General features: G+C 35.7%; 1 protein-coding gene across 2 annotated transcripts in view; it reads left to right on the plus strand.

The window, feature by feature from the left end:
- The first annotated feature begins 4,221 nt into the window (after positions 1-4,221).
- LOC140764894 (ATP-dependent DNA helicase homolog RECG1, chloroplastic/mitochondrial) overlaps positions 4,222-26,787 on the plus strand; it is a 34,727-nt gene continuing 12,161 nt past the window's right edge. Inside the window, exons 1-10 of one of the 2 annotated variants that reach the window (XM_073103722.1) lie at positions 4,222-4,491; positions 4,572-4,688; positions 4,789-4,924; positions 5,519-6,001; positions 6,080-6,192; positions 8,395-8,629; positions 14,150-14,313; positions 16,379-16,460; positions 17,961-18,050; positions 18,962-19,195. In XM_073103722.1, the coding sequence (XP_072959823.1) occupies positions 4,684-4,688; positions 4,789-4,924; positions 5,519-6,001; positions 6,080-6,192; positions 8,395-8,629; positions 14,150-14,313; positions 16,379-16,460; positions 17,961-18,050; positions 18,962-19,195 (1,542 nt within the window). In that variant the 5' untranslated portion in view covers positions 4,222-4,491; positions 4,572-4,683. The remainder of the gene's footprint in view (positions 4,492-4,571; positions 4,689-4,788; positions 4,925-5,518; positions 6,002-6,079; positions 6,193-8,394; positions 8,630-14,149; positions 14,314-16,378; positions 16,461-17,960; positions 18,051-18,961; positions 19,196-26,787) is intronic. The other variant, XM_073103721.1, reaches the window with a different exon arrangement.

The raw sequence follows: 26,787 nt of genomic DNA on the forward strand, positions 1-26,787 counted from the left end.
AAACGAATGCGGAATTCCATAATGACGTCAACGAGATATTAGTACGACATGAGTCAAGCTTCAATCAGGTGAATGCCGCCCTACAAACAGTGTTAACCGAGCTTCAAACTCTTCGACACTCACGTAGCCCAAACATTGGTCATCCTAAAATCAACCCATTTGCACTTGGAAAATCCTAACACTCGCCGGATATGTCTCATTTTACCACTATCAAATTGCCCACATCAACACCTAAAATTATCCTTCCCCCCAAGTTTAACGGCGAAGACCCTACCGGCTGGATCTATAAAGCAGAACAATATTTTGATTTCAAAAATATTGTATCTGAACAATAAGTTCAGCTGGCCTCCTTCCATTTAGAAGGCTTTGTCTTACAATGGCACAGGTGGTTGACGAAGTTTTGCGGACCACTCACATGGGATGAGTTTACCAAAGCTGTGCTCCTCCATTTTGGTCTAGCCGGTTATGAGGGCCTGTCGGAAGCTTTGACTCGTCTTAAACAAACCTCAATTGTGGCAGCTCATCAAGAAGCGTTCGAAAGACTCTCCCACCGAGTTGATGGCTTGCTCAAAAATTTTCTAATTGGTTGCTTTGTTGCAGGTCTTCGAGATGATATTCGCTTAGACGTAAAAATTAAACAACCTCGTACCTTGGCTGATACAATAGGAGTGGCTCAGCTAATCAAGGAACGAAACCAATTACAAAGAAAGTCAAATCTGCAAATTCGCTCCCAGTTAGCTTTAGTAACACAGAGGGCATCCCCTAACCCAATAGCTAGTGTGCTAGGGCCTCTACCAAACCAGCGTATGAACTAAAGTCCAAATACTTAACTAGCAACATTTCATCGAATCACCAATCAAGCGGCATGCGAACGTTGATAGAAGGGGTTATGCTATTATTGTGATGAGAAGTTTGCTCTAAGCCATCATTGTGAACGACTGCAATTATTTATGATAGAAGATTCGCCCCATTCAAGCATTGACGAGGTTGATGACATTCAACAAGAACTAGAAAACTAAGAAGCTATAACTAGAATTTCTTTTCATGCAATTTCAGGTACCGAATATCCTCAGACAATACACGTCCTCAGCAAGCTGAAAAACAAGAATGTAATCGTGCTAATAGACGGCGGTAGCACTCACAACTTCATCGATCAGACCATCATCTCTAAGTTTGGGTTGTCGATGGTCCGAGACAAGAAATTTCAAGTTATGGCTTCAAACCGAGAGCAAATAGAATGTGTTAGGCAGTGCCAAACTCTCACCCTTACCATTTAAGGTCTTTTCATCACAGCAAACTACTACATTTTTCTCGTTACGACATGCCAGTTAGTATTAGGAGTGCAATGGCTTGAAACTCTCGAACCTATCAAGACAGATTACGAGAAGCTCACCATGACCTTCAAAGTTGGAGAGCTTTCTATACCTTCCAAGGATTGGGTCGTGCAGGTATTGAAGCCTTAACTGATAAGACGCTCAATGGGTTATAGGGCACTATTTTTTTTTCCAAATAATTCCTTCCAATAGCGGCAACCAACTGAACTCATATCCACCAGAGATGACCCACCTTCTAGCTGAATTTTCTTATGTATTTGAACCACCCACCAGCTTATCTCCAAAGAGGTCACATGACCATCAAATTCCATTGCAACCAAACATGACACATGTGAGTGTGAGGCCATATGTATAACCTTATTATTAAAATACTGGAATAGAGAAGATGGTCAAAGAACTTTTACAATTTGGGTTATAAGGCTGCTCTTATTCAAATAAGGAAACATAATATATCTGAGTTCTTCATAGAATTTGACTCTCAAAGACTAATCAACATTCTTAAATCCAAAAAGAACTATCCATGGCAATGATGACACACCTTTTTGAATATTTTTTTAACTTTTGTTTGATTTAAAACTCGAGATTTTCTCCCACTATTATCAGGAAGCCAACCTAGTAGCTGACAGGTTGGCTAACCAAGGGAGAATTCAGTCTTTTTCTATGATTTGGTTTAATATCAAGCCAAATGCTATCACTAGTTTATTGTATCATGATGCTTTGGGTATTTATCTAGATACCTCAAAGCACTTTTTGCCTTTTTTTGTGGTAATAAATACCTTTTCCTTAAAAACACTATTATTCTTTTCAAACATGATCTACTATTTCTGCGTATAAAATAAATCATGTACATACAAGTATACAATAAATATTTTCTCCATCTTCATGTTTTGTCTAAAGACTAAAAAGTATACTCATAACATTTTTGATAGCCTTCCTCTGGAAAGAAGATAAACATTTATATGGCTATAGCAATCTATAAGTGCTTGTTTTAGTTTTTATATGATTTTTTAATTTATAAACTTTATATTCTCTACCAATTTTCAATAGCGGGGAGATTGATTAATAAATATATCTAGTTGATTGATGTGCCATAAGCTTCAAGCAGCCAATGCAATTATCAATCTAATTGTATCATGTCTTGCAACAATGTTGAAAACTTTTTTAAATCCACACTAAACTCTTGTTGCACTAAGTGAGTCTTTTAGTTATCAATCTTACTATTCTCCTTCAATTTTGTCTCGCCCTTTGGAAGATTAGCTAACTCCCTAATTTTTTTTTAAAGAAAGTTCGTAGACTGATCATATCATTCATTTTAATATACCAATAGCTAGCTAACTCTCAAATTTGTTTGCTTTTTTAATTGATGCAACTTCATAGTTCATTGGGCTCTACCTATTTTCTTCTTATAGCTCTTCAAAAGCTACATGATCACAATACGAAAATAGAACAAAATGAGTGAGTGGATCGACTTGAGGACAAATGCTGGCTAGTGTATTTGATTGTTCTCCAAATGTATCATTTTATGCAACTATTGTTGAGATTTGAGAATCGTTTAGAACATTTTGAGTGGCTGCTGATTACTTTACATTTTCTATATGATATTTTTCTTTTCTCATCACTATCAAAATCCACTAGAATATATTGTCCAACACCATTCTCATTCTCTGGTCAAGTTTGATATTCATAAAAAATTACATTGCAGGTAATAATAAATTTCTTGGCGCTAGGATTGTAATATAATTGATTACTAACACAAAGAAAAATAAAATTCTCCCCTATTATGTGTTAGAAATATTAATATTTCTATAGTATTATTTTAAAACAAATAATTTTATGAGTAGATATTTAGATTAGACACCTTTTTATGATTATAACTATTTATTAGTTATTTAACAAATTTAATTAAGCTAGTTTTCTTTTATCTTCTCGGATAAGATGGATTAATTGGTCCTCAAAGGTTGGAGTGCACCAAGTCTAATGTTTTATTTGCTCTCCATGACTTTCCTTTTGAAAAAGGATCATGATGTTGTTTAAACACAAGGAATGGGGAAGAATATTACATTATACTTGAGGAAGTGCAATTGATGTTGCTCTCAAATTTGAAAGTAGAGATTATTTTAGTATTATCACGTATTAAGAAAAAAGGGAAAAAAAGAAAGAATTTATATAGAAATTTGGATCTTTTATCTAATAACTTAAGCTCGTGGGTTGAGTTAGATTATAAAGCTTGTATTGAATAATGTTTCACTTGGATTAAGACTTCACTACTTTTCCGACAAGCTTATCGTTGCTCTTATAGTTGATGAGCTGCTCATCTTGAGCTAACTCGTTTCATAAATAAGGCGAGCTTGAGCAAGCCATATATCTCAACTCGTTTATCTTAGAAATAATTACATCTAGACCCCCTCTCATACTTATTTATTTTTATGATTCATTAACTCATAATCCAAAATGCCAGTACCATTAAGAAATAACGTAATAAGTATTATACTATCAAACTACGAATAAATTTACCCCTCCTTTAGAGAAAAGAAAAAAAATAATGATAAATTAGTTATCGATATTTCTGTTACCACGGCACAGTGTATTTGTACACAAAAGCCCTCAACGGGCATTCACTTTAAAATTTAATTATACATTTTTTAAGAGCATAATCTTACTATTTCTAAGACATTTAAATTAATTTGTTAAACAAATTCCCCCTAGTATAGCCTAACTCAATTTTTCATTGGTAAAAGATTTGTTTATTTTTTTATTTATTTTATTCTTATAGAAAAATATAGAGTGTGTGGGTTGGGTCTGAGGAACGGTGCCTTTTTAGCAATTTTCTTTTTATTTTTGACGAGCGTCCTTGGTGGCTTTTAGCAATCAACAAAGCCGTTTTGTGTATCAAATACCACGAGCTCGCATTTCCCCACCCCTCTCTATTCCTCTTGACTCGTTTTGCTTCATCCAAGCTCCCTCCCTCTTTACCTCTCTTCTCCCGCTTTCCTATATGCTACAGTCGAACTTCTCTCGAACGACCGTCTTGGTCGACCTATCGAGCTCGAGCCGAGCCGCTCCTGCGTCAGCTCGCTCGAGGTCGGTTCTTTTACGACCCTTCTACTGATCTGGTATCATGGGTTTGAGTCATGGAAACATTGTACCGGCACTGAGGGTAAGGCTTCTCAAATCTTTGTTGTTTTTTGGTGGTATTTTCCGTGAGTGATAAGTTCCTGTAATTAAATTACCATGTAGATTTTCATCCGGCGAAGTTGATATTTTTCAGGGATTCAATGAGAGTAATCTAGCCGGTGCTATTTCTTTTCAAGTCGTGAGTGGATACCGCAACAAATTTTGTAGTAGAACAATGAGGTGGGGTGCAGATAATGCGGCTTTTGCTATCAAAGTTCATGATTTGGCGTAAAGTTTTAATCTTTTTTTTTTTTTGTCACATACCAATTCCACTCCCCAGGTTTAGCAAGTTTCTTCATTCTAAGCTTGCGAGATGGTATTCTCGATCCGGTCACACTTCTGCGCAAAAGCTGCTGGAAGAAGTCAGTGGTTATACCACAGCAAGCATGTCAGAGAGGTCAAGAATTCTAAATAAGGTAATTAACAGTCGAAATGTTTTTGGCAGAACTGATTTATTAGATGTGTTATTGTTATCATTTCTCAAGATGGACCGTCAATAGATAAAGTATCTGTAAATCAAATCAATGAGGAGTAAAGCTAGTCAAGCCATATTACTCTCTGGGAAACTAGCAATTCCATCAAATCATGACCTGGAACACAGATCTGGACATAAACAGTCGTTTAAAAAATGCTTATATTGTTATTTTTTTTATGTTAACAACTAAATTGTGCCCTGATTGTTTGAGAACTCATTCTCATACCTCTTATTTTAGTCAAGTATGTGGAATCTCATATCAAGTCGCTAAACATGTATACTGTCAATATATTTAGTAATTGAGAAAATGGCTTTTAAGGAATGAGAAAAATTGTGTTGTATTAAATTCAATCCAGTATTGAATAGATGCATGAGGTATATAATTTTGACCACCTTACCTATTGGAGATATTCCTCTTTATTATAGTTGCAGTAGAAGTTTCTCTTTCTAGATACTCTTGTGCCACAATTGTTTAATTTGTTTTGTTATTTTGGTAGCATCCACATCCTAAAATTTGTTTCATTGAATCCTACAGGTGTCAATCTTAATGGGTTATAGTAACATACGAGATTTAATTGAGCAAGAAAGAACTCAAAGAGGATCTGAAATTGATTCTATAGGCATGCTTGATGACGTAGATTTTTCAGTGACTCGTGCAAGATTTCCATGTATCAAACTGGGTGATTCATCAGTTGTTGAATTGTATGATGAGATTTCATGCACAAAGAGCAATGAAAATAATTTATCACCTGAAAGCTGCACAAATTACAACTCTGACAGACTTGTTGCAGCTTGGCAGTTTCTGGGCCATTCATTCACAAATCTAAAACCTCTTGTTTCCACGGAAGAAAGTTCCTCTACGACAGATTTTTACTATGAAGAAGTAGCAAGCAGTAAAGAGACTAACTATAAGTCACCGGTTACGCCTGATGAACCTGTTTTGGACAAACCTGTCAGATGTATACCTGGCACAACCAGTAGGCAGTGCCGCCAGCTTGAAGATAGTGGTTTCCACACGGTGTTATCTACATATTTGAATTTGTTAATCACTTAATCTAGAAGTCTTCCACTGTGCTCATACTTAGATTTTCTACAGGTGCGAAAATTGCTGCATCATTTTCCTCGAACTTATGCTGATCTGCAAAATGCTCAGGGTTCTATAGATGATGGGCACTACTTGATGTTTGTTGGAACTATTTTATCCTCAAGGTAGGTGAATCCAAAATTTAAATAATCATGTCAACTTGATGTCTCGAACTATAGTATTGTTCTTGGATATCTCAAAGAAATATATTAACCCACTATTATGTTTGAGCCAGAGATTTTTCTTAGATTGATGGCTGATTGGTTGAATTTTTGACTTTTCTTAGGTTGCTACTGGTACTTGCATTCTTGCCAAGGATAAGTATAGGATGATTAACTTCAAAAGAAAAAAAGATCAAATGGTTTCTCATTTTTTAAATAATTAAAGGCTTAAGTTCCTTTTACTTGAGAGGAAGAAAATCCTTCCTCTGCTGATTACCTAGGTAGTACCTATGGACATATAAGTGGAAATAAGATCACAAGATCACAAGATCCTGGGTTTTAAGGCGAGACAGATACTTAAGAATGAATTTCTATAGGAATGTAAAGTTGGGATTCTTTTTTAGTTATGGTATATGGCCAAGTAGGAACCTACATTTTGGAGTAAACATCTTGCATGCATTTGCAGGCGTCGTGTGCTAGGACAATCTTGGATGCCACTTGAGATGATAGTTAAGGCTTGCCTTATCCATCCTGGTGATGCTGATTTGGTTAATAGAATACGAAGGAGTTGCAATTTTTTAAAAAAATTCTTTTTCTTAATTTTAAAGTGGTGGTCTCCGATTGCTTCGACGGTGCTTCAATGCTCTGATGCTCCGATTCGATGGTGCAACTCTGACAAGAAGAATGAAAAAAAAGAAAATGGGAGGAGGGAAGAGGGGAAAATGGCTGTAATCATGGTTCGCCGTATTGGCTGATTTGGATTGGGATTGGTCAAATCCGATCTCGATGTAAGCTCAATCCGAACTCTTTCTCTCTTTCACTCTCTCTTACTTTTTTTCTTTCTTTTATTCTCTCTTTATAAATAATCATTGTTTCTCTTACGGAGAGATCTAGCTCTGACGAACTCCGATAAACTCCGACAAACTTCGGTATATAATTTTTTAATTAAATTTTTTATTTTTCTCTCAGTATTTTTATTTCTTCTACTCTTTCCTTTTTTCTTCTTCTTCACTGCATCATGGTTTTTTTTGTTTGATTTTCTTCCACTCACGCTCTTTCTAATCTCTTCTTCTTTTCAATTTTTATTACACCATAGTTTTTATTTTTGGTAAACTTGTTTTTAAATTTTTAGAAGTTTTCCTGCATTTTTAAATAATATTTAGAATTTTATGTAGTTAAAAAAGTTTGATCCGATTCAGGCGACCAATACGGCCGATATGGCTAATTTGACCGATATGTATCGTTTTTTCGGAAGGCCAATCCCGATCCTAATTTTTTGACCCCTGGCTGTAATTAGAGGAAAAAGTGAAATTAGGGTTTATGATTTATAAGATAGGTTTTTTGATTTTGAGTTGGGAATCCAATGTTTTGGCTAGAACTCTCGCACCCACCTCTTCCTCGTTGTGTAATGGGAGAGGAGAGAAGGGCTACACGTGAGCGCTAATTTTTTTTTTTTTCAATTGTTGTACCAGTGCTCGATCAAAGTAGGTGTTTGAATGGAGTTGGTACTTCTCTTATATTTATATCAAGATTGTGTCCTCTGGAGTTAGGACCATATTCCTTTTGTTTCAGGCAGTTGAGATTTTATTGGTGAAAGGATAGCAAAAAATAAACTTTCGGATCTTGTTGCTGAATAAGGGATGATATTCATGAATTAACCCTCCCTTGTTCATGAATTATAGCCAAACACATCTTATATGCATTTCTCTCTCTAAAATAGAGATGTGGCTTGATCAGCACTTTATCAATGTTATCCTATTTGTGGTGGAAGGTAACAAATGCCCATTCCTTACTGTAGCCCCTGTCGTTCCATACCATGCATAACTCCCTTAACCATGTTTTAACCTTATGTGACAACCAAATGACACATTTAAGTTACATATTTCGGGTAGGCTTATCTATATTTAAAGCTTTTGGTTACCAACTTGTTTCTGCATTGAATGTTCCGTCATTTGTCTTCTGAGAATGATGCTACTCATTTTATTTTCAGAAGTAGGGAAGAATTATCCTCATATAATCAGTCTAGTTCTTCTTTTTTACATTCCCACTTGCACATTCTTTGATATTTTCCAAAATTTTGCTGCATAACAGTCAAAGTCACATCTTAATAGGTGAATATGATCAGCTTTTTTATTCAAATATGTCTAATGCCTCTACTTTCCTCAGGGGAATCAGGGCTAGCTCTTCTTTTTCATTCCTTGAGGTGGTTGTTAGCTGTGAGCTTCTACGTATTGAAGTACCTTCTGAATTGAAGAATGAGAACTTCAGCATTGAGGAAAAGAAGATCATTTATTTGCATTTGAAGAAGTTCTTTCGTGGCAGACGTTTTACATGCCAACCTTTTCTTAGAAGTATCCAGTCGAAGTACAATGAGGGAGATCATGTATATGTTAGTGGTAAGGTAGGTGATATTCATATTCTGCATTTTTTTCTAATTAATATTTTATTGCTTTATGATGATGAATCCATCTCATGGGAATACATTCTTCCTTTTTAAATAATTAAACAACTATAAAGATTAATGAATATCTAATTATTTCAACTTTGTGAATCTCAAAATTATGTACGGAAACGAGTAATGATATTTAAAAAGATGTCTTCTATTGTATATTTTTATATGAAGATAGGGGCGATATTCAGTCTTCTATGGCTGTGCCTTCCCAAGTGAGGGCCCTAAGGAGCCAAAGAGAAGAGGCAGTTCTCATCCCTTTTCTTTGCCTCTCACTTCGATGATGGGGTTTGCAGTGTGGCATGACAAGGAGGAAGGAGCAGATGACGAAAGAGAGAGGGAATAGAGGAAGAGGAAGAGGGTAGGTGATGTGGCAATTTGGAATGAGTTGGCACTAAGGAAACCTAGATTAATTAATAGGTTTGAAAAGTCTTTATTTTAGTAATATTTTACAGAAATAAGATTATCAACCCATTTCTATTGTATGTAATATGTACTTCAGCAGCAATATATTTCATAATATGATGATAAAATTGTTATTCAAAGTGTTCCATAAGAAGGTTTTTGTTGGCTGCCATGGTGGATTCACCATCTAACCATTATGCTAAAGCTGTTGTGGCCCAGAAAGGCATTTTGGACTGTGGTGGCTGCTTCAGCGGATACCAGCCTGCTATAGTGGGCTAAATAGTGGTACCGCTTCAAGACCAACTAATTATAAGTTAACAACTAACTTTTTTTCTCCATCTTCTCAGTTTCAACTTTCTAAAACCTACTTAAAGAAATTTAGTTGTGTTTACTAGATAAAATGCTAAAGTCTACTACATTCAGCAGTTTTTTTAATTCTTCTTGACTGAGATACAAAAGAAGAAAACTAGTATAGTTTCACTTTAATTTATTTGCATATGTTTCTAAAGTTTTACATAATATGCCGATCATATTTATCATGTGTTGAATGTTGATAATTTGTCAAATTTGTCTTTTTTATTTGATTATATATTAAATAGATAGCCGAGGTAATATATTTTTGTAATATTTTTATCTGAAACCCCCCTTGGGCCTATATCACCTGCCATGGTGCCTGCCATCTGCCCTGCACCATGTGATCTCTTGGCCACTATGTACTTGCCACATGCGTTTTAGAACATTGATTGTCTGTAAAGGGCATTAGTTCATGTGATAGTAGGGGTTGTCTTTTGCATCTAAGAATTCATAGGTTCAAGTCACAAAACAACCTTACAGAAATGAGGATAATGCTGTATATAGTCCCTCCAAAACCTTGCATCGATGGGAGTGCTGTGCACTAGGACTCCCTTTCACTTGTTATATGCTGCTATTATAATGCCCTTCAAGTATTTGCACTGTAATATGATTCAGATATTAATGCAATGTTATTTGGAATTTCGGCTATTATATCACAGTCAGGCTGTAGTTTAATTTCAGTTAGAATATTTATACAGCAGCCATGAATCCTGATTGAGCTTGGTTGGGAGGTATGATGAAAGTGTGAACAAGTACCATACTATTTGTTGTTTATAGGAACTTGATGAAGAATTGAAGTCTAATTTCAAGTTTATAGGTCTTAGGCTTTTTTTTGTAATCAAGATGTCTTCTATCTACAATTTTCTGTTGGGCTTTTCTCTAGTAGTATGCATAAAGTTATATTATGGGTCAACTTGGTTTTCTTTGATTAAAAAACTTTGTGACAAGGATATCAAAAGGGTGAAACAATTGTGTGATTGATTGAGTGATTAAGAAGAAGAAGCTTTCCTTGGTGAAGTGTGGCCTACTTATGCTCTATCTATTTGCTCTGGTTGTCTACATCTTCTTCTTTTCCTAGTCACTTCAATCTCTTCAACCTAAGAGGTTCTATTTGTCCTACATACAAAACTAATATCTGGAAACACGGTCTGTTTTATTCCTTAAAAAATTGGAGGGGTTAAGCCTTTTCTCATTTATTCATCATCTTACAAGTGATAAATAAAATGAAGAGAATAGCTCTTAGTGAACTTAAATTTGGCAATTTTCTCAAGACGAGTGCTGTAAACTTTCCTTTGTTGAGTATGTTCTTGCTAGCAGCATTGTACAAATGTACTATCTCTATTCATTGGGTTGATGTGGCATAGTATTTGAAGAAAATTTTGTCTCTATTAGTTGATACTTGGATGCAGCTTCACTTATATTACAACGATGCAGTCATATGTGCTGAATCATCATAATACATTTTGATTATTGTTGGTATGATTTTTGATTTTTTGGATGAGCATAGAACTTCATCTTTTCATCATTGTATAAAATTTGAATTATTTGATGTGGACAACATTACCTACGCCTATTGGCAGATTTTCATTTCATTTTTGTGAGATTAACTATAGGGAGATGAAAGATCAAGTCCAGATAGATTCAAGACATCAAATATATGTGGGAGATTTGACTATTTTGCTATGGTAAAACATGAATAACTGCTGTTAAATGAATAAACATGTTTTAAAAGATGAGGATGAATGATGAAGAAAGATCACAAACTAGAAGAAGAGAAGATTAATCTATTGCTATGTTTATTTAATCCAAATCACAACCAAATTTTAATCACTTGCATCCCCTTTGAGACTCGAACTTAACCTAAGGACCCATAAGCAACAATGGCCAAGCCAGTGTACTACTAACATGTGGCATGAGGGTGTTGCACAACACCCCTTATAGGAGCAATCTGCTCGCCATCGAGTTTTTCGTTGCTACTAACCTCGTCATCCCTCGTCGTTTGCATGTTGGATTCTCATTGGATGAGAGTGCCAACTTCATCGACGAGGCTCTGACATGCGAATGACAAGCAACAACGACCGGAACGATGAGGCCGAATAGTGAAGGTGAATAGTCTCTCTCCTTTTTTTCTCTCCCTCTTTGGTGGTACGTGCCGGCCGATGGTTGGCATGGGCCGTGCTTGTAGCACGGCTATCCTTGCCCATAAGAATCTTGATTTTAATCTCAAGCTTCCTTAAAATGTAATATGGAATTTGATGAGGATGATAAAAACGTTTAAGGCGTTCACAAATCAAATCTTGATGACATTGACTTTCCAACTCTTGCTCAAATGTTTGGCCTTTGCTTTACTTCTTTAAAAAACTCTTCTTGTGGCCAATACTCATTCATTCTCCTCGGTAAGAGAAGCTCTTTTCAGCTGTAGTGCCACCATTTGGTTAGGCCAACAAATCTTGAAGGCTGTACAACTTTCCAGACCACTTAGCTAGCTAAAATTCGACCTTCGTATTATAGGTTACTCATATAGAACAAAGAAACCTTAAATGTTTTAAGTATTGTCACGATCCAAAATTAGAATCATGACCGTCCATATACCTCAATACACTTGGGATACACGAAACCTTAATTAATATTTTTCTAAAGTCTCAATATGACAAAAATTTAATTATGAACAACTAACTCTAATAAATATAATTCAACAATAAAGAAAAGACCGATATGTCTCTAAGCAAATTGAATTAACAGAGAGTCTAAAACATAAATACCAAAAGAACTAAAAGGTAAAAATTGTAGATCCTAAGTAGAGGTGGGTCCCAGTGCATCTCACTCAGTCGCCACGCTGACCAGTATCTAAAATATTAAAAGGAGAAATTGTATGAGCCAATAACTATAGCTTAGTGAGTGAAATTCATCCAAAAGCCAAATAATCCAAAATTTATAACTTCAAATAAAATCGAAATCCAACAATATAAAAGGACAATTCCACTAACATGTTCTTAAGTAACAATAATAAACGATAATAATAATAACAGAGAGTCCTATTTTATAACATGCTCAGTTCTAACGTACTAAATTTTTCTTAATAATAATAATGCTATTTGCCTCAATTGAGTCTATACCCTATGAATTTACATCAACTAGAAGTCATCTCAAGATGGCGCTCGAGTTTTTTTTCATAGCTAATCCAATTAGAGTTACTAGGAGGTGTCACTATGCGATAAATGCACCCTGTCTCTTCTACTAACTAGGAGATGTTACCTTAGAAAGTCTTTCGATATAATTTGTGATTATTTTTAAACCCTGTAGAGTTATATAATAAAGTCACCTCAATGATCTAAAATAGGATTTTCTCCTAGACTTCCAAGTACACTTAAGTCACTATGAAAAGTCACGAGTCATCTATACCAAAACTGTTCTCTAAGTCATACTAAATATTAGTTATATTTTTTCACTAATATTCTTGTTTATTAACAAATTGCTATTTGCACGAAGTATAATAATACATTGAGTTATATATTTTGCACAAAGAAATATAATAATTAAATTCGTGCATAGAGAAATAAATAGTTTGATAAAAAGTATGAAAGACGGTACGAATAAAGATATGAGTGAACCTACTCACTTGAGTCTTAGATAAAATAATTAAAATCTCTAATCTCTAGTCCACATACTAATAAACACCACCTTTAAATAATAAAGAAATAATATAAATTTAATTTAAGCTCTAATAAAATATTCTGAATTTTAAAACTAAATAAATGGGTAATATATGTTGATTTAAACCCATTGAATTGGATTGGAGCCGACAGAATTCAATTAATCAGGTTGGGCCAAGGCCCAACCAATAAATTGGCAATGGAGTGGGCTGCAAGTTAACTTGTAGCCCAGCATTTATTAATTTAGTTCTGGTCGGGTCTTGGATTCTAAATCCAACCTGAACTTGCAACTAAAAGAAAAAGGGTTGGCTCATGTTTAACCCGAGCCCAACCAACCTTTCTTCCTCAAGGAGGTCGATGCTTGCGCGCTTCTCCTCTAGTCTCGCAGTCTGTAGACCACATGAGATGGAGGAGAAGCCACTGGCGACAACCAACGACCTTAAAACTTGGCCGGTGGCAATCTTAGCCACGAGAGCTCCAAAGGGAGTATCCAGGGCACAAACCTGGCAACGCAAGATTCTGGTGAAGACTAGACACTGACCTGAAGTCGTCCATTGGTCTGAAGCCAATGAAGCCACAACACCAAGGAAATTAGGTATTTATAATGTACCATATTAAACTTAAATTAAATTTAAGAGGTGGGAGAGGACTTACTGATGAGTCGTATGGTGATCTCTGATTGTTCCAGCGGTCCGATTCCATGACGATGACCCTAATGGTAAAGAAAGGAAGAATAAGAGGGAAGAAATGGCTAGGGTAAAAGAGAAGGGGATTTAGGGTTTTATTTATAGACAAAATCCAACTCTAATTTTGATTTGGATTCAACTGAAAGTCCCACGATTGTGAGGACATAAAATTTCCTTTTGGATCCAACTAATTTCTTAATCAAGATCTAATTACATTGTATCCTAGGATTTCATGGCCTTTTGTACATGCTTGTGACAATTGACTACTATTTCCGTGGCTTAATTGTTCTGGTTCGACCATATTGTCGTGTATATGATTTATTGACGTTGACCTTTCATTATCTTTGATTAAATGTTTATGGTGTTTTTTGCAGGTTAAGAAAATGCGTATAGAAGACCATTATGAGATGAGAGAGTACAACATTGACATGCTTGGAGAGGAGGAAGAACGGTATGCACAACTTGAGAGGAGGCCATATCCTTTGTACCCATCAAAAGCGGGTTTGAAACCAAACTTTCTTGGGGACATCATATCTAGGTCAGTGGTCAGTTTCAACATGTTAGAGTCTTCCTAAATCTGTGTTTTTTCTTATCTTTTTTATTTCCTCTTATGCTTTTGCACAATTGCAGTTGTGTATTAGTTGTTGGTTTCTCATAGCTGGTTATATCAAAATAAGTTTTAAGATGTTCTGGGAGGGTTTTACTTGAAGACAATGCATTTTTTAAGATATTTTCAGATTCTCCATCATTTATTCTGAACACATATGCTCTTATGAATATTTCATGCTCTTGAAGTGTTTGATGGCCATCAGATTCATTCTGTCTCAGCGTTCTGCTAACTACTTGAGAAGGTGTCAAACTGTCCACTGACTCATTTTCAGAAGAGGGCTTAACTCAATTGTATAAATACACACCAGCTTCTCTCATTTTCTGTGCCTTCAACCTTTTCTCAGAACAAAACCTTGTAAATTAATCAAAGAACATACTATCTCTAAAGATGGTCTTTTAGCATTAGAGTAACTACCAACTACCAACTACCAACTATCAACTACCAACTACCTACTACCTTATGTAGCTGCTTCCAGTCTTACTATTCTAGTCTATGATAAATGTAGCCTTTTATTTTATGTGCCTCTTGATTTACCTTTCTCGAGACTAATACTGCAAAGTTTGAGCTGCAAGCTAGATTTGGCATCTTATTCATGTTCCCAGTTATTTGGCAGAAGCAAATTGTAGAGTAGGGCAAGGTAAGGATTTTCCATTTTATCTATTAACATGCTGCATTCAGCATAATGGCTTTTATATGTCTTAGAAATTAATATAATCACTTATAATTGGAAGCAATGATGGCCGTGCTGATAAATACTTGTCGCACAGCATACCGGCACGTGGCACGAGGGGTGCCACACATCACTCTTTCTAGCAGTGATCAACTCTCTGTCGTTGTTGGTGCTCGTCTTTGCCCTCTGCAGCGATCAACTCTTCGTCGCTCATCGTTGCCCATTGCTTGTGTGCCCTAGCTCAAAGAAGAAGACGCCGCTCACGTTAGGGTGCCGTAGCTCAATGAGGAAGGAGATGGGTGGTCGGGTCAAATAAACACTTAACTTATGTTGCGGATTGCTTGATGGTGGGCAACGAAGGGTGAAGGCGAATAGTCTTCCTATCTCCTCTTTTTCTCTCCCTCTCTTTCGGCATGGCTGACAAGTGCCATATTGTGCCGGCCATTGTGTGGCACGACCATCCTTGATTGGAGGTTCATAAGCTATTGGATGGAGACTCTTGACTTTTCCCCCTTTGTTATGGTTACCATTGTCACCTACCAGCTTGATTTTTACTTCTTTTATTTTCCCATTATTTTGCAAGAATGTAATACCTTTTCTGAGATTCCCTTTTTGTACTCTTAAAGTATGATATGATACTTGATTGATGTTTTTTTTCGTTCTTCTTGTGGTAAATATTTGCCTTATTTATGAACATAACTTAATATATGGAAGGTTATCATATTTTGCTTAGCATGGAAGCTTTTCACATTAACTCCAAAGAGCAACTTATTGCCATGAACTAGGAGTGCAGCAAGTGGCCTTCTTACTTGTGTAATACTGTTCTTGAAGAAGTGATTAAGGAATTGCTCGCCATATGTTTACTGAGCTTTTCAAGTAATAACAAGTAAACATACTAAACTAACAGCTATTGTTTTGATGATAATATGAATGCAACTAGAAGTATAAATATTTGAAACTCTTAAAGATAAACATGCACCACACTTCCTTTTCCCCTTTCCTAGAAGTGCTCTACTTTGCAGGCTTGTCATCCAAACTTTTTGAGAAATACCATAATGAAATACTTTTATTAGTTATGTCACCAAATAGTATAATCTAAAATACCCCTAGATATAGATAGGGCTGAGAGGGCAAACGGAGTTTTCCATGAGATGGGAAATGAAACCTTTTAGCTCCCATGCAATTATTGAATTTGTATTTCTCACTGCTTTCTTGGAATTTCAATTTGTACTTAAAAATGAAGTAGGAGTTTTTATTTGTGAATACTAAGGTCTTTTTCTATCGTCTTTGCAAGGTTGTGTTCTAACTTACATGTATATGCAGAGCTTTGAAGATTTTGACTTCTGATATGGATCCTATGCCCCCTGAGATTCTTACAGAGTTCAACTTATTAAATCTTGTTGATGTAAGTCTGTAATTCAATTCAATTTCTTAGCTTCAATCACCAAGTTGACCTGATGGAAGAATTTAGTTTCTTCTATGCAAAGTCTTTTGTTCTGTGTGATTTAGTCTGTTTTGCTGGCCTCTACAAAAATAAGGAAAACTTTGAAGGACTAAAATATGTCTGTCTTCAGGACTGCATTTGCCTGTTTGGTCAGTGACATTTGGTGCAATTGTTTAATGGTTTGCTTTCTCAAGAACATCACATCTATCGAACTCCATTTGAAACTCCAGTTGGATGATGATTACCCCCTTTCAAATATGACCTGTTACATCAGCATTGGGGTGTCAAATATGGTTGTTAGCTTGAAAACCGCTCAAACTAGTCTAGTTTTCGGCTATGTTTGTGCTTATTAAATGAGCCGAGTTTGAGCTCAAATTATGACCTTGTTTGAGAAGCATGTACAAATTTCCTACTTCTGGATCTCCCTAACATTTTGTGGCATGAACAGATTACTTCCTGTGGTATGAGCAGACTAAATCTCATGTTCTGAGCAGATTTTTTCTTTATAGCTGCACTAGAACTTGTGTTTCTTTTAGGAACTGGCCCAAGCTTGGACGAGTTTGGTATTAATGCGAGTCAATCTTGAGGCAACACTTACAGTTATTAAGCTGGAGTTGCTTGAGGTTGGCTTATGGTACACATGCATTTCAACTTGCCCGACTTGGCTCATTTGCATTAGAACATTGGAATTTTAACTATTTAACCGTATCAGGCTCATCTACATTAGCACAACAGAGCTTTTCATTTTCTCAAACCTCGGAAAATTTTTATCGCATCAAGTGTTTATTGCAATCAAAGTACTTCTCCGTTACATATCTGATGAGTATAAGTGAGCAAAAGAGCTGCTTAATGATGTCAATTGTGGGCAGTAAAGTTTGTGGTGACAACTAATGAACTAATGTTTTACACAATAAATATGGAGGAGAAAATGTTTGACTGAATGAGATTAATAGTGTTAATTTGCTAATCTGCTGAAGTAACCCAATGAGCTAGTGTTTATTGACGTTCATTTTCATGAGTAGCAGGCTGATTCTGAAATGTGCTTGACACAATTCTTGTCTAAGATGATCAACTCTGAAAGCACTGCTAAGATTAACCATTATCAGTTTTAAATTGTAGTTGTCTGTTACAATATGTTGAGTTGCCATCACTTTGTAGATTTAAATTTGATGAAATTTGATTATTTTGTTGAGGACTCAGCCTTTTTAGTAATGTGCTCAAGTGGTGAGCTGAAGTTGCTTTCTGATTATACTTGTTATGTAGACTTACTAGTATTTTGCCCATCTGTTCCCTTCTTATAATTTGGAAATGCTGTCTAATAATGATATGATTAGTTCCTCTTCTAAGGCCTGTCTGGTAGAGTTATTATTTGTATATTTGTTTTTTTGTTGTTGTTTATACAGTTATACTGGTCTGTTGATTTTATCATCAAATAGTTTCCACTTTTCTGACTAATTGCAGGCCTACATGGGAATTCATCAACCTAAACATTTAAATGAAGCTGATTTGGCTCGTAGAAGAATTATATTCGATGATTTCTTTTACCTTCAGGTAAATATCATGTATATCAAATTAGTTGCAGCCGCTTCATATGGGGGTTAACTCATGCATACTTAAACTAAAAACTTGCGATTTTGATCTCTTAAATGGTTATATCTGGCTCCCATTGCATGGTGGGAAAGTGCAAATATTTATGTGTCTGTGTATCTGATTCTTGCTTGTGGCATCATACTTCTACTGATATTATAAAGTAGAAAAATCAAGTAATCCATGCAAGTTGAGGTATGGTTGTTTTTTTGGTTGGAACACCTCGGTGAACAGGCTACCCAGTGAAAAGGTACCAGGTGCCAACTGTTTCTAGAGCTGCGTTATGAAATTTCTGAAATTGATTTGTCTAGTATAATGATTGTTTAATCGAACATGAAAAATGTACACATTTCTACTGCCAATTTCCAATGTTTGTTTTTGTTTTTGTTTTGTTTTGTTTTCTTTTGTTTTTTTTTTGGCCTAATATTTTCCCAAGGCCATTCATTTTTCTTTTCCTGTTTGTTGTGCTACAAAGGGAACATATATATGAAACTCTAGAAGGTTGTTCTTTATTTCTTTTCCTGTTTGTTGTGCTACAAAGGGAATGCATATATAAAACTTTGGAATTCTTAGCTGGAGTTTCATTTTACATTGGAATTTTTGTCTTTAATATCTTCGTTACTTAAATACTCCGGTAACTTTGGTGTAAGAAAATTTTTGGCATCCTGTAGTGGAGTTTCCGTTCCTCAGTATACTTGCAATTGTGTTACTGCCTTTTTGGGAAACTTATCATATACTTTGTCAAAGGTGATGTTGTGAAGTTCCATATATATATATATATATATATATATATATATATCTAGGATGCTGCACATGTCACAATTATTCTTGAATCAGAGATTCTTATACTATGTTGTGATTTGTTATTATTCCAGTTGGGGAGACTATTTCAAATGCTTCAAGCACTTGGTACACGGGTTGAAAAGGAAAATTTGTTGTATAGATACAAAAACCAAGAGCTAAATGCTGCTTGTGTGAAGGAATGGTCTTCTCTTACTAGGGCATTGTTAGAAGCTCTTCCATATTCACTGACTCCTGGTCAGTTGAACGCGGCATCAGAGATTATTTGGGATCTCAAGAGACCAGTCCCAATGAATAGGCTTCTGCAGGTACTGGCATGAGGTTTTTGCCTTTTCAACTATTTTCAGATAGCTTTTTGTGGTGTTTCTCTCCAGCAGTTGTGTATTTGTTCTTTCTATTGCACTAGCTCCTATAGATTTCCAGTAAATCATGCCTCCTAGGTTGTAAGCATTCATTTTAGAAGAAAGTTTCTTTTGCTATAACTATATTCCTTTCTTTGGTTATCATATTCTATTTCATCTATGTTGAAGAACCACCAATTTTCTTGGGAGAGAAAGAGACAGAGAGAAGAAAGAGATGTGATGGGAATGGGGCTTGGCCTAGGTAGGACGCAAGTCAGATTCGTGAGAGAGAGAGAAGAAAGAGATGCTGTAACAACTCAGAATTTCAAAAATAAATATATAAATAAGAAATTAGAGATAATTATTTAGATAATGAGAGATTTAGTTTAATCCTTGATACTTTAGGATTTGGATAAATCAAATTAATATTTATAATAAGGTATATAATTGAGAAAGGAGATTATAATCCCTATCCTATTAGGATTCTTATATCTTTGATCTATAAAATGGAGGCTTAGAAAAAGAAAAGAAAATCTTAAAAGAAAGTTTTTGGCAACGGTACTGTAGCAGTTCTACAATATCGAGATGAGGAGATGGTGTCACGATTCGAAATTGGAATCATGACTGGTTATGTATCTTAATAGGCTTAAGATACACAAAGCCTTAATAAATAATTTTCTAAGTCCATCATGATAAAAATTTAATATAAATAGCTAACTTTAATAAATGTAATCTAACAACAATGAAACTGATCAATGCCATCACTAATGTGTCTTTAATCAAACTGAATTAACTAAAATTTAAAATGTAAAGACTAATAGAACTGAAAGCTAAAATTGGTGTATCCCAAGTGGAGGTGAGGTCCCGGTGCATCTCGCTCAGTTGCTCTGTTGATTAGAACTTAAAATCTCAGAAGATAGATCCCATGGGCCAATATAGTCAGTGAGTGAATCCATTTAAAAGCTAGAAAATCATTCTTTATCTAATATGAGTAATTAACTGAAGCTCAATAATGAAAACAATACTCAGCGACTCATAATATGAATAATAAGCATAAGCCACAAGGATGCAATTAACATACTCTACTTCATTATGCAACCATTCTCAATTTCAATAATGTTAGCTGTCTCAACTTGGGCTTTTGTCCGGAGATCCACATCAACTAAAAATCATCTTTAGATAAGCATGAGTCTTTTCTTATAGCTAATTCGGTTATGATCACCAGGAGGTATTACTATGTGATAAACACACACTGTGTCTTCTTTTAAGGGTCACCAGTAGATGTCACTATGTAATGAACGCAACCTGTCTTTTTCACTAACTATAAAGAGATATTAAAGTTACCTCAAAGAGATTTCTAGTCCAACTTGAGACTGTTCTCTAACTGCGTTAGAGTCACCTAAACGAATCATGTATTGATCAGGCATATGTCTGTTCCCTAGACGTCAAGGTAGACTTACTCACACTAGAGTCACTTAAACAGATTATATGTTGATCAGGTATAGTTCTACTTTCTGGACTTTAGGGTAGACTTGAGTTACCACAAAGAGATTCACGAAGAATATCTAGCTTGAGTTTGTTCTCAAAGTCATACCAAATATCAGTTATATTTTCACTTATATTCATAATTATTAAAATTGCTATTTTGCATGAAGTATAACAATATACTAAGTTATATATTTTGCACATAGAATATAATAATTAATTTGAACATAGATATATGATATTTAATTTGCACACAGAAAAATATGTAGTCATGTAAAAAGTATAAAATACACAACGAATAAAAACATGAGTGAACTCACACACTTGAGTTTAGGTGAAATAACTGAAATCTCTAGTCCACATGTTAAAAATCACCACCTTTTATAATAAATAAATAACATAACTTTAATTTAACCAACATTATGATTTCTGAAATTTGAAACTAATTAGATTATTCAAATGGGCTAGATTAAGCCCAATTATTTAGTTGGGTTGCGGTTGGTCCGCAGCCATTCAAACCCAAAGGTTGGGTTAGGTTGCCGTTGGCCCACAACCCATCCATAAATCTAATTAAATGGATTGGGCTTAATGCCCAATCTCAAGAAGTTAAATGAGTTGGGTCAGGTTCCTTGGATTCGAAATCCAAATCCGACCCATATCCCTTAACATAAGAGATGAAGATGAGACTCGGGCAACCCGAGTCTGCCTTTTTCATTTTTGAGAGAGAGAGAGAGAGCTAGTGACAATGCTGCCAGAAGGCCAAGCTGAAGGCATCCATGCGACCCTCGCGATCTTGGCAACTCCTACAGGATGTCCGCGGTACGCAGTCGACACCGATAAGCATAGCTCCATGGTCATCGGCCATGGAGCTTGCCTTTAGAACTTCCTGAGCCACGAGGACTCAAGAGCGACAACGAGATTTTATAGGCTATAATAATTAGGGCATCACGAGATTTCAGTGATCCCTAATCCCAATCAGAGAAGAAAAGAAGAGAAGGAAAGGAGGAAACTAGTGAATCAGAGAAGAAAAGAAGAGAAGGAAAGGAGGAAACTAGTGAGGCAAGTGCCTTGCACGTGAATATTCTTTTTTCCAGTTCTTACAGACTGTCATCGTTGGTAAAATATTGGCTATGGGTTGGTAAAACTTCAAGAACAAACACATGTTAGATATTTTTTGTGTATCTTTCTGTGGTAACTCAAGTATATCTTGAAGTTGATGAGAGAGACTTATTCCTAATCAGTACATGATCTATTTTAGTAACTCTAATAAAGTTAGAGAACAATTTTAGGCTAGACTAGAATTTTTTCTGAGATGACTTTAATTTCTCTTTATGGTTAGTGAAAAAGATAGGTTGCATTTATCTCATAATGACACCTCTTGTTGATTTTAACTAGATCAGCTATGAGTAATAGACACGAGCGTATCTTGAGGTGATTTTTAGTTGATATAGATCCACTAAGACAGTCCCAAGTTGAGGCAATTGGCACTATTGAAATTGAGGAGGTTTGCATGATAAAATAGAACATGATATTAGCTTGCTAATTGCGTTTATATGGCTTATACTTATTATTCATGTTATGAGCTTGTTGGCTATTGCTATTAATTCTTGAGCTTTGGTTAATATCTCATATTATATAAAGAATGATTTTCTAACTTTTGGATGGATTCATTCACTAAGCTAAAGTTGTTAGCTCATTAAACTCTTTTAATATTTTTGATGCCTCTCAGCATGGCGAATGAACATGGATATTAGGACTATATCTGCACTTAGGGTATTGACTCACATTTTTAAATATAATAGTGGGTCTTAGTTTCAAATTGAAAAGCTAAATATTGCCTTAGTAATGTTTAGAAGGCAATGATTATATAATTAGATATTTTTTTATTTTTGAAGGTTTTTGAATTGGAGTTATTAAATAATTTTGAGTTTCATTATATTATACGGATAATTAGTTAAAGCTTCATATATCTCAAACCTATTAGGATACATGGCCGGTCATGATTCATATTTCGGATCGTGACAGATGGGATGGGAGTTGGCTCGGCATTGGTTGGATGCAAGTCAGATCCAAGAGAGAGAGAGAGTAGAGAGAGGGAGAGAAGAGGAGAGATAGAGAGGTAGAAAAAGAACAAAAGACCCATTGTAAAAAGAGATGTTAGTAGAGAGAGAAAGAGGTGAGTGAACTAATTCCCAAGAGAGAGTAAAAGATAATTGTTTTTTGTTGCTCTTGATGTTCAAATACATGTGTGCCATTTGTTCTAAAATTTAATTTTTATAATTAAATGCGTCCGACATCGAAACTTTCAACTGATCCCACCAATACAACAAATAATATCATTTTTTTTTGGGTGGCTGGTTCTGGTACCAATACTTAGAACCTTGGTTATTTTTTTAAAGATTGAAAATAGTGATATCTGAATATCTCAGCCTAGTTCAAAGAAAATGTCTTGAACTCTTGGTTCACTTTGATCAACTCCTTACCTCAAAGATTGATATATAACAAATTAGCTTTGTTAAAATGTGAAATTTAGAATTAGAAGAAAAGCAAAAGAGGAAAGAATCAAACAGATAAGATAATGAAGAATTGAGGGAGCAAGTAAAGACACTTGACCTTTGCTCTTGCAAGATATTTAACCTGTTGATTGCCTTTGTTGAAACATGTTCAGAGAATGGATTGCCATGCCAATGGAGCGGGTTTCAAATGTATCGTGTCAGTTGATTAACGACAGAGATATGATGGGACTTGGGAGTATCTCAATACTCCTTCGTCCCTACCCATATTATTCCATGCTATAAGACATGGGGTATATCAACTTCAAATTTCAATGCAACTTGATTTGGGTTCACTTTTGATATTCCTTGACCTTTTGGTGCTTGATCTATAAAAATTACATTTCAAATGTCAGAAGTCAAATGTAAATTTTGGTTGTCCTTAAATTATGCGCCCTAAATTAGAAATATCTGAAAACAATGGGGAAAATCTTCAAAGTAGAATTTGATTGGTGTATTGTTCAAGTAGATCTACTATCTCCTATGAGGTATTGCATGCAATACACCAATTTCTAGATCTAAGGACTTCAATTTAGCCTTTGAAATCTATTTTCAAGCCCTAAATGTCACGACCCGAAATAGAAATCATGATCGGCCATGCATCTTAATATGCTTGAGATATACGAAGCTTTATTAGTACTTTCTACGTGTACGATGGCAAAATAAATAAATAAAATAAAGATTTGCTTTATTAAATTTGAACTAATTGCAATAAACATAAAACAATGTTAATATTTTATAGTCTCTAAACAAAATAAATAAAACTTTTAATCTAAAGCATAAAATCCAAAAGAGCGGAAAAATAAATAGGTGAATCCTAAGTGGAGGTGGAGTCCGGGTACATCTCGTTCAGTAGCCCCGCTGACTATTACCTGAGATAGATAAATAAATACAAAAAAAAAGAATCTATGAGCCAACAACTATAGCTCAGTGAGTGGAATCCACTCGAAAACCAAATAAATTTTTAATCAGAATAATGCTAAATAAAATTAAACTAAAAGCAATAATATCCGTAACAATATGCAATAGGCATGCTCTTTAAATAATAACAATGATAACAATAGAGAGTCACAACTTATAACCTTGCACGGTTTCAACATATTAACATCTTTTCAATATTTATACTGTCATATGTCTCAATGGGTCTAAATCCTGTGGATCCGCATCAACTAGAAGTCACCTCGAGATGACGCTCAGGACTTTTCTTCATAGTTGATCCGGTTAGGGTTATCAGATGGTATCACTATGTGATCAACAAACTCTGTCTTTTCTACTAACCATTGAGAGAAGTTAGAGTCACCTAGGAAATTTCTCATTCATCCTAGGATTGTTTCCTAACTCCGCCAGTTACCTAAAAAAGTCACCGTAGTGATCTGATTTAGGACTTTCCCCTGGACTTCCAGATAGACTTGAGTCACCATGAAAAATTGCAAGCGATTTATACCGGGACTGTTCTCTAAGTCGTACCAATACTAGTCTCATTTTTTTTCATAATTTTTAATATTTGCACGAAGTATGGTGATGCACTGAGTATAATGATTAAATGCATACAGAAAATATAACAATTAAATTTTCGCACGTATAGATGAAATAAATAGATTTGCACACAGAAATTGTAACAATTAAATTTTTGCACGTAAGGGTAAAATAAATAATTTGCACACAGAAAATTTACATAGTCTGACAAAGGTACGAAATATAATAAAATAAATATGTGAGTGAATCCACTTATTTGAGTCTAGGCAAGATAACTGAATCTTAAATCCTTAGCTCACGTGCTAAAAATCACCACCTTTAATAATAAATAACAATAACATTTTTAATAAAAAAATATTAAAAATTTTCTACAATTTAACTCAATAATTATTAATTTGGGCCAAAATAAGCCCAAATCAGTTGGGTTGGGCTGCAGTTAGCCCGCAGCCCACCCAACTAACACCTAAATGGATTAGGCCCAAGGCCCAATCCAATTAACAAATGGAATTGGGTCGGGTTCCTTGGATTCGGATCCAACCCGACCCGAATCCAAAAATAAAAAAGGGAGAAGACCAGACTCGGTTGCCCCAGTCAGTCTTCTCCAAGCCAAAGAGAGAGAGAGAGAGAGAAAAAGAGAGAAAGGAAAAGAGAGAGGAAAAGAAAGAGAAAGGGAGACACTGGCGGCCATCGTGGCGACGGTTCGCCGGCCGCGCCTCTAGCTCCCCAATACCCACACGGTGTCGCCATTCTCGCGAGGTGGAGGAGAACCCGCGAATGGCGATCGATCTCATGGCCGACGGCGACCGGAACCACAAGGGCTCCAACGGTGAACGCCCACGGCATGAGGCCAACAACAAGATGCTTCTAGATGGAGCGGCTGCGACCCGAAGCCGCCGGCTGGCCAGATTTGCCGATGAAGCCGAAGAACCCCCAAATTAGGTATTTTTAATTTACTTTATTAAATTGAAATTTAATTTGAGGGGTGGGAGAAGGTTTACCAAAGAGTCACGTGGTGGTCTCCGATGGTAAAGCAGAGAGAGAGAAGGGATTAGGGTTTTAATTTATAGATTAAAAGAAGATCAAATCTAATCCGATTCGGATTAGATGAGATCTCTGTGTCTCGTCGTGTGCCGGAGAGGGAGAGGGGAGGGGCTGCACGTGCAGAGCACGTGCACCCTCCACTCTCAACCCCCAATTAATTTTTTTTTTTTCTGGTTCTGACACTAAAAGTGTTTAAAAATTTTCTAGGCATCTTGAGGCGATCTAGCCAACAACACACTTTCTTAGGACAACGCATTTTATGATTCTTATTGTGCCAAGCCAAGACTAGCGTGCATGGTGCCTTTGGCATGACAATCTTTAGTACAAAAATCTTATTTAGATGAGTGAGATATCTGTTAAGATCATTATCTATGTATGTGTATAGCAGTTAGAGGTGATCATCAGGCCAACTAGCTGGCGTTTGTTTGTTGTCCCACCTATGAGTCACTCAAGTTGGCTGGAACATTCCAACCTATTACCGCCCACTAGACTGTCAAATATTGGGCTCAAGCCGGGCTTGGGTAGAATGTAAGTATACCTTTGGTCAGACTGTGGTCCTGAGTAAATGTCCTTTGCATTGTTTAGATACTTGACGATATCAACTGGTCCTGTTTTTTTTTTTAACCTTCTCTGTTTTCCTATTGCATGATCAATATAAACTTAAAAAGAATGAAGCAGAATAAAATTAGTAGTTACTACTGACTACAAGAACTCTATACTATGTAACAAGAATTCCAATATTGCATTCCACTAGTCCATTTCTCAAGCAGCGCAGTTGATTCCAGGGCATCTCACCCACAAATTCCTCGACAATGTCATCCTTTTGCTTCTGGTGGAATGTTGTACAAGTCCTCAATTCCTCATCCACAGCCTTGTGTTCTCTGGGGCCTTTCTTGCTTCATCTGCTACTCCTTGGAGTTGTACTCCCTCTCACTTCCTCTTTTCCTCACCTTTCATAGTGATGATTCTGAAATGGCTTCACTACGCAGGGACTTTGAAAAATCA

This window comes from Typha angustifolia, chromosome 8 (assembly GCF_048772165.1).
Source record: "Typha angustifolia cultivar Huaian chromosome 8, ASM4877216v1, whole genome shotgun sequence".
Taxonomy (NCBI): domain Eukaryota; kingdom Viridiplantae; phylum Streptophyta; class Magnoliopsida; order Poales; family Typhaceae; genus Typha; species Typha angustifolia.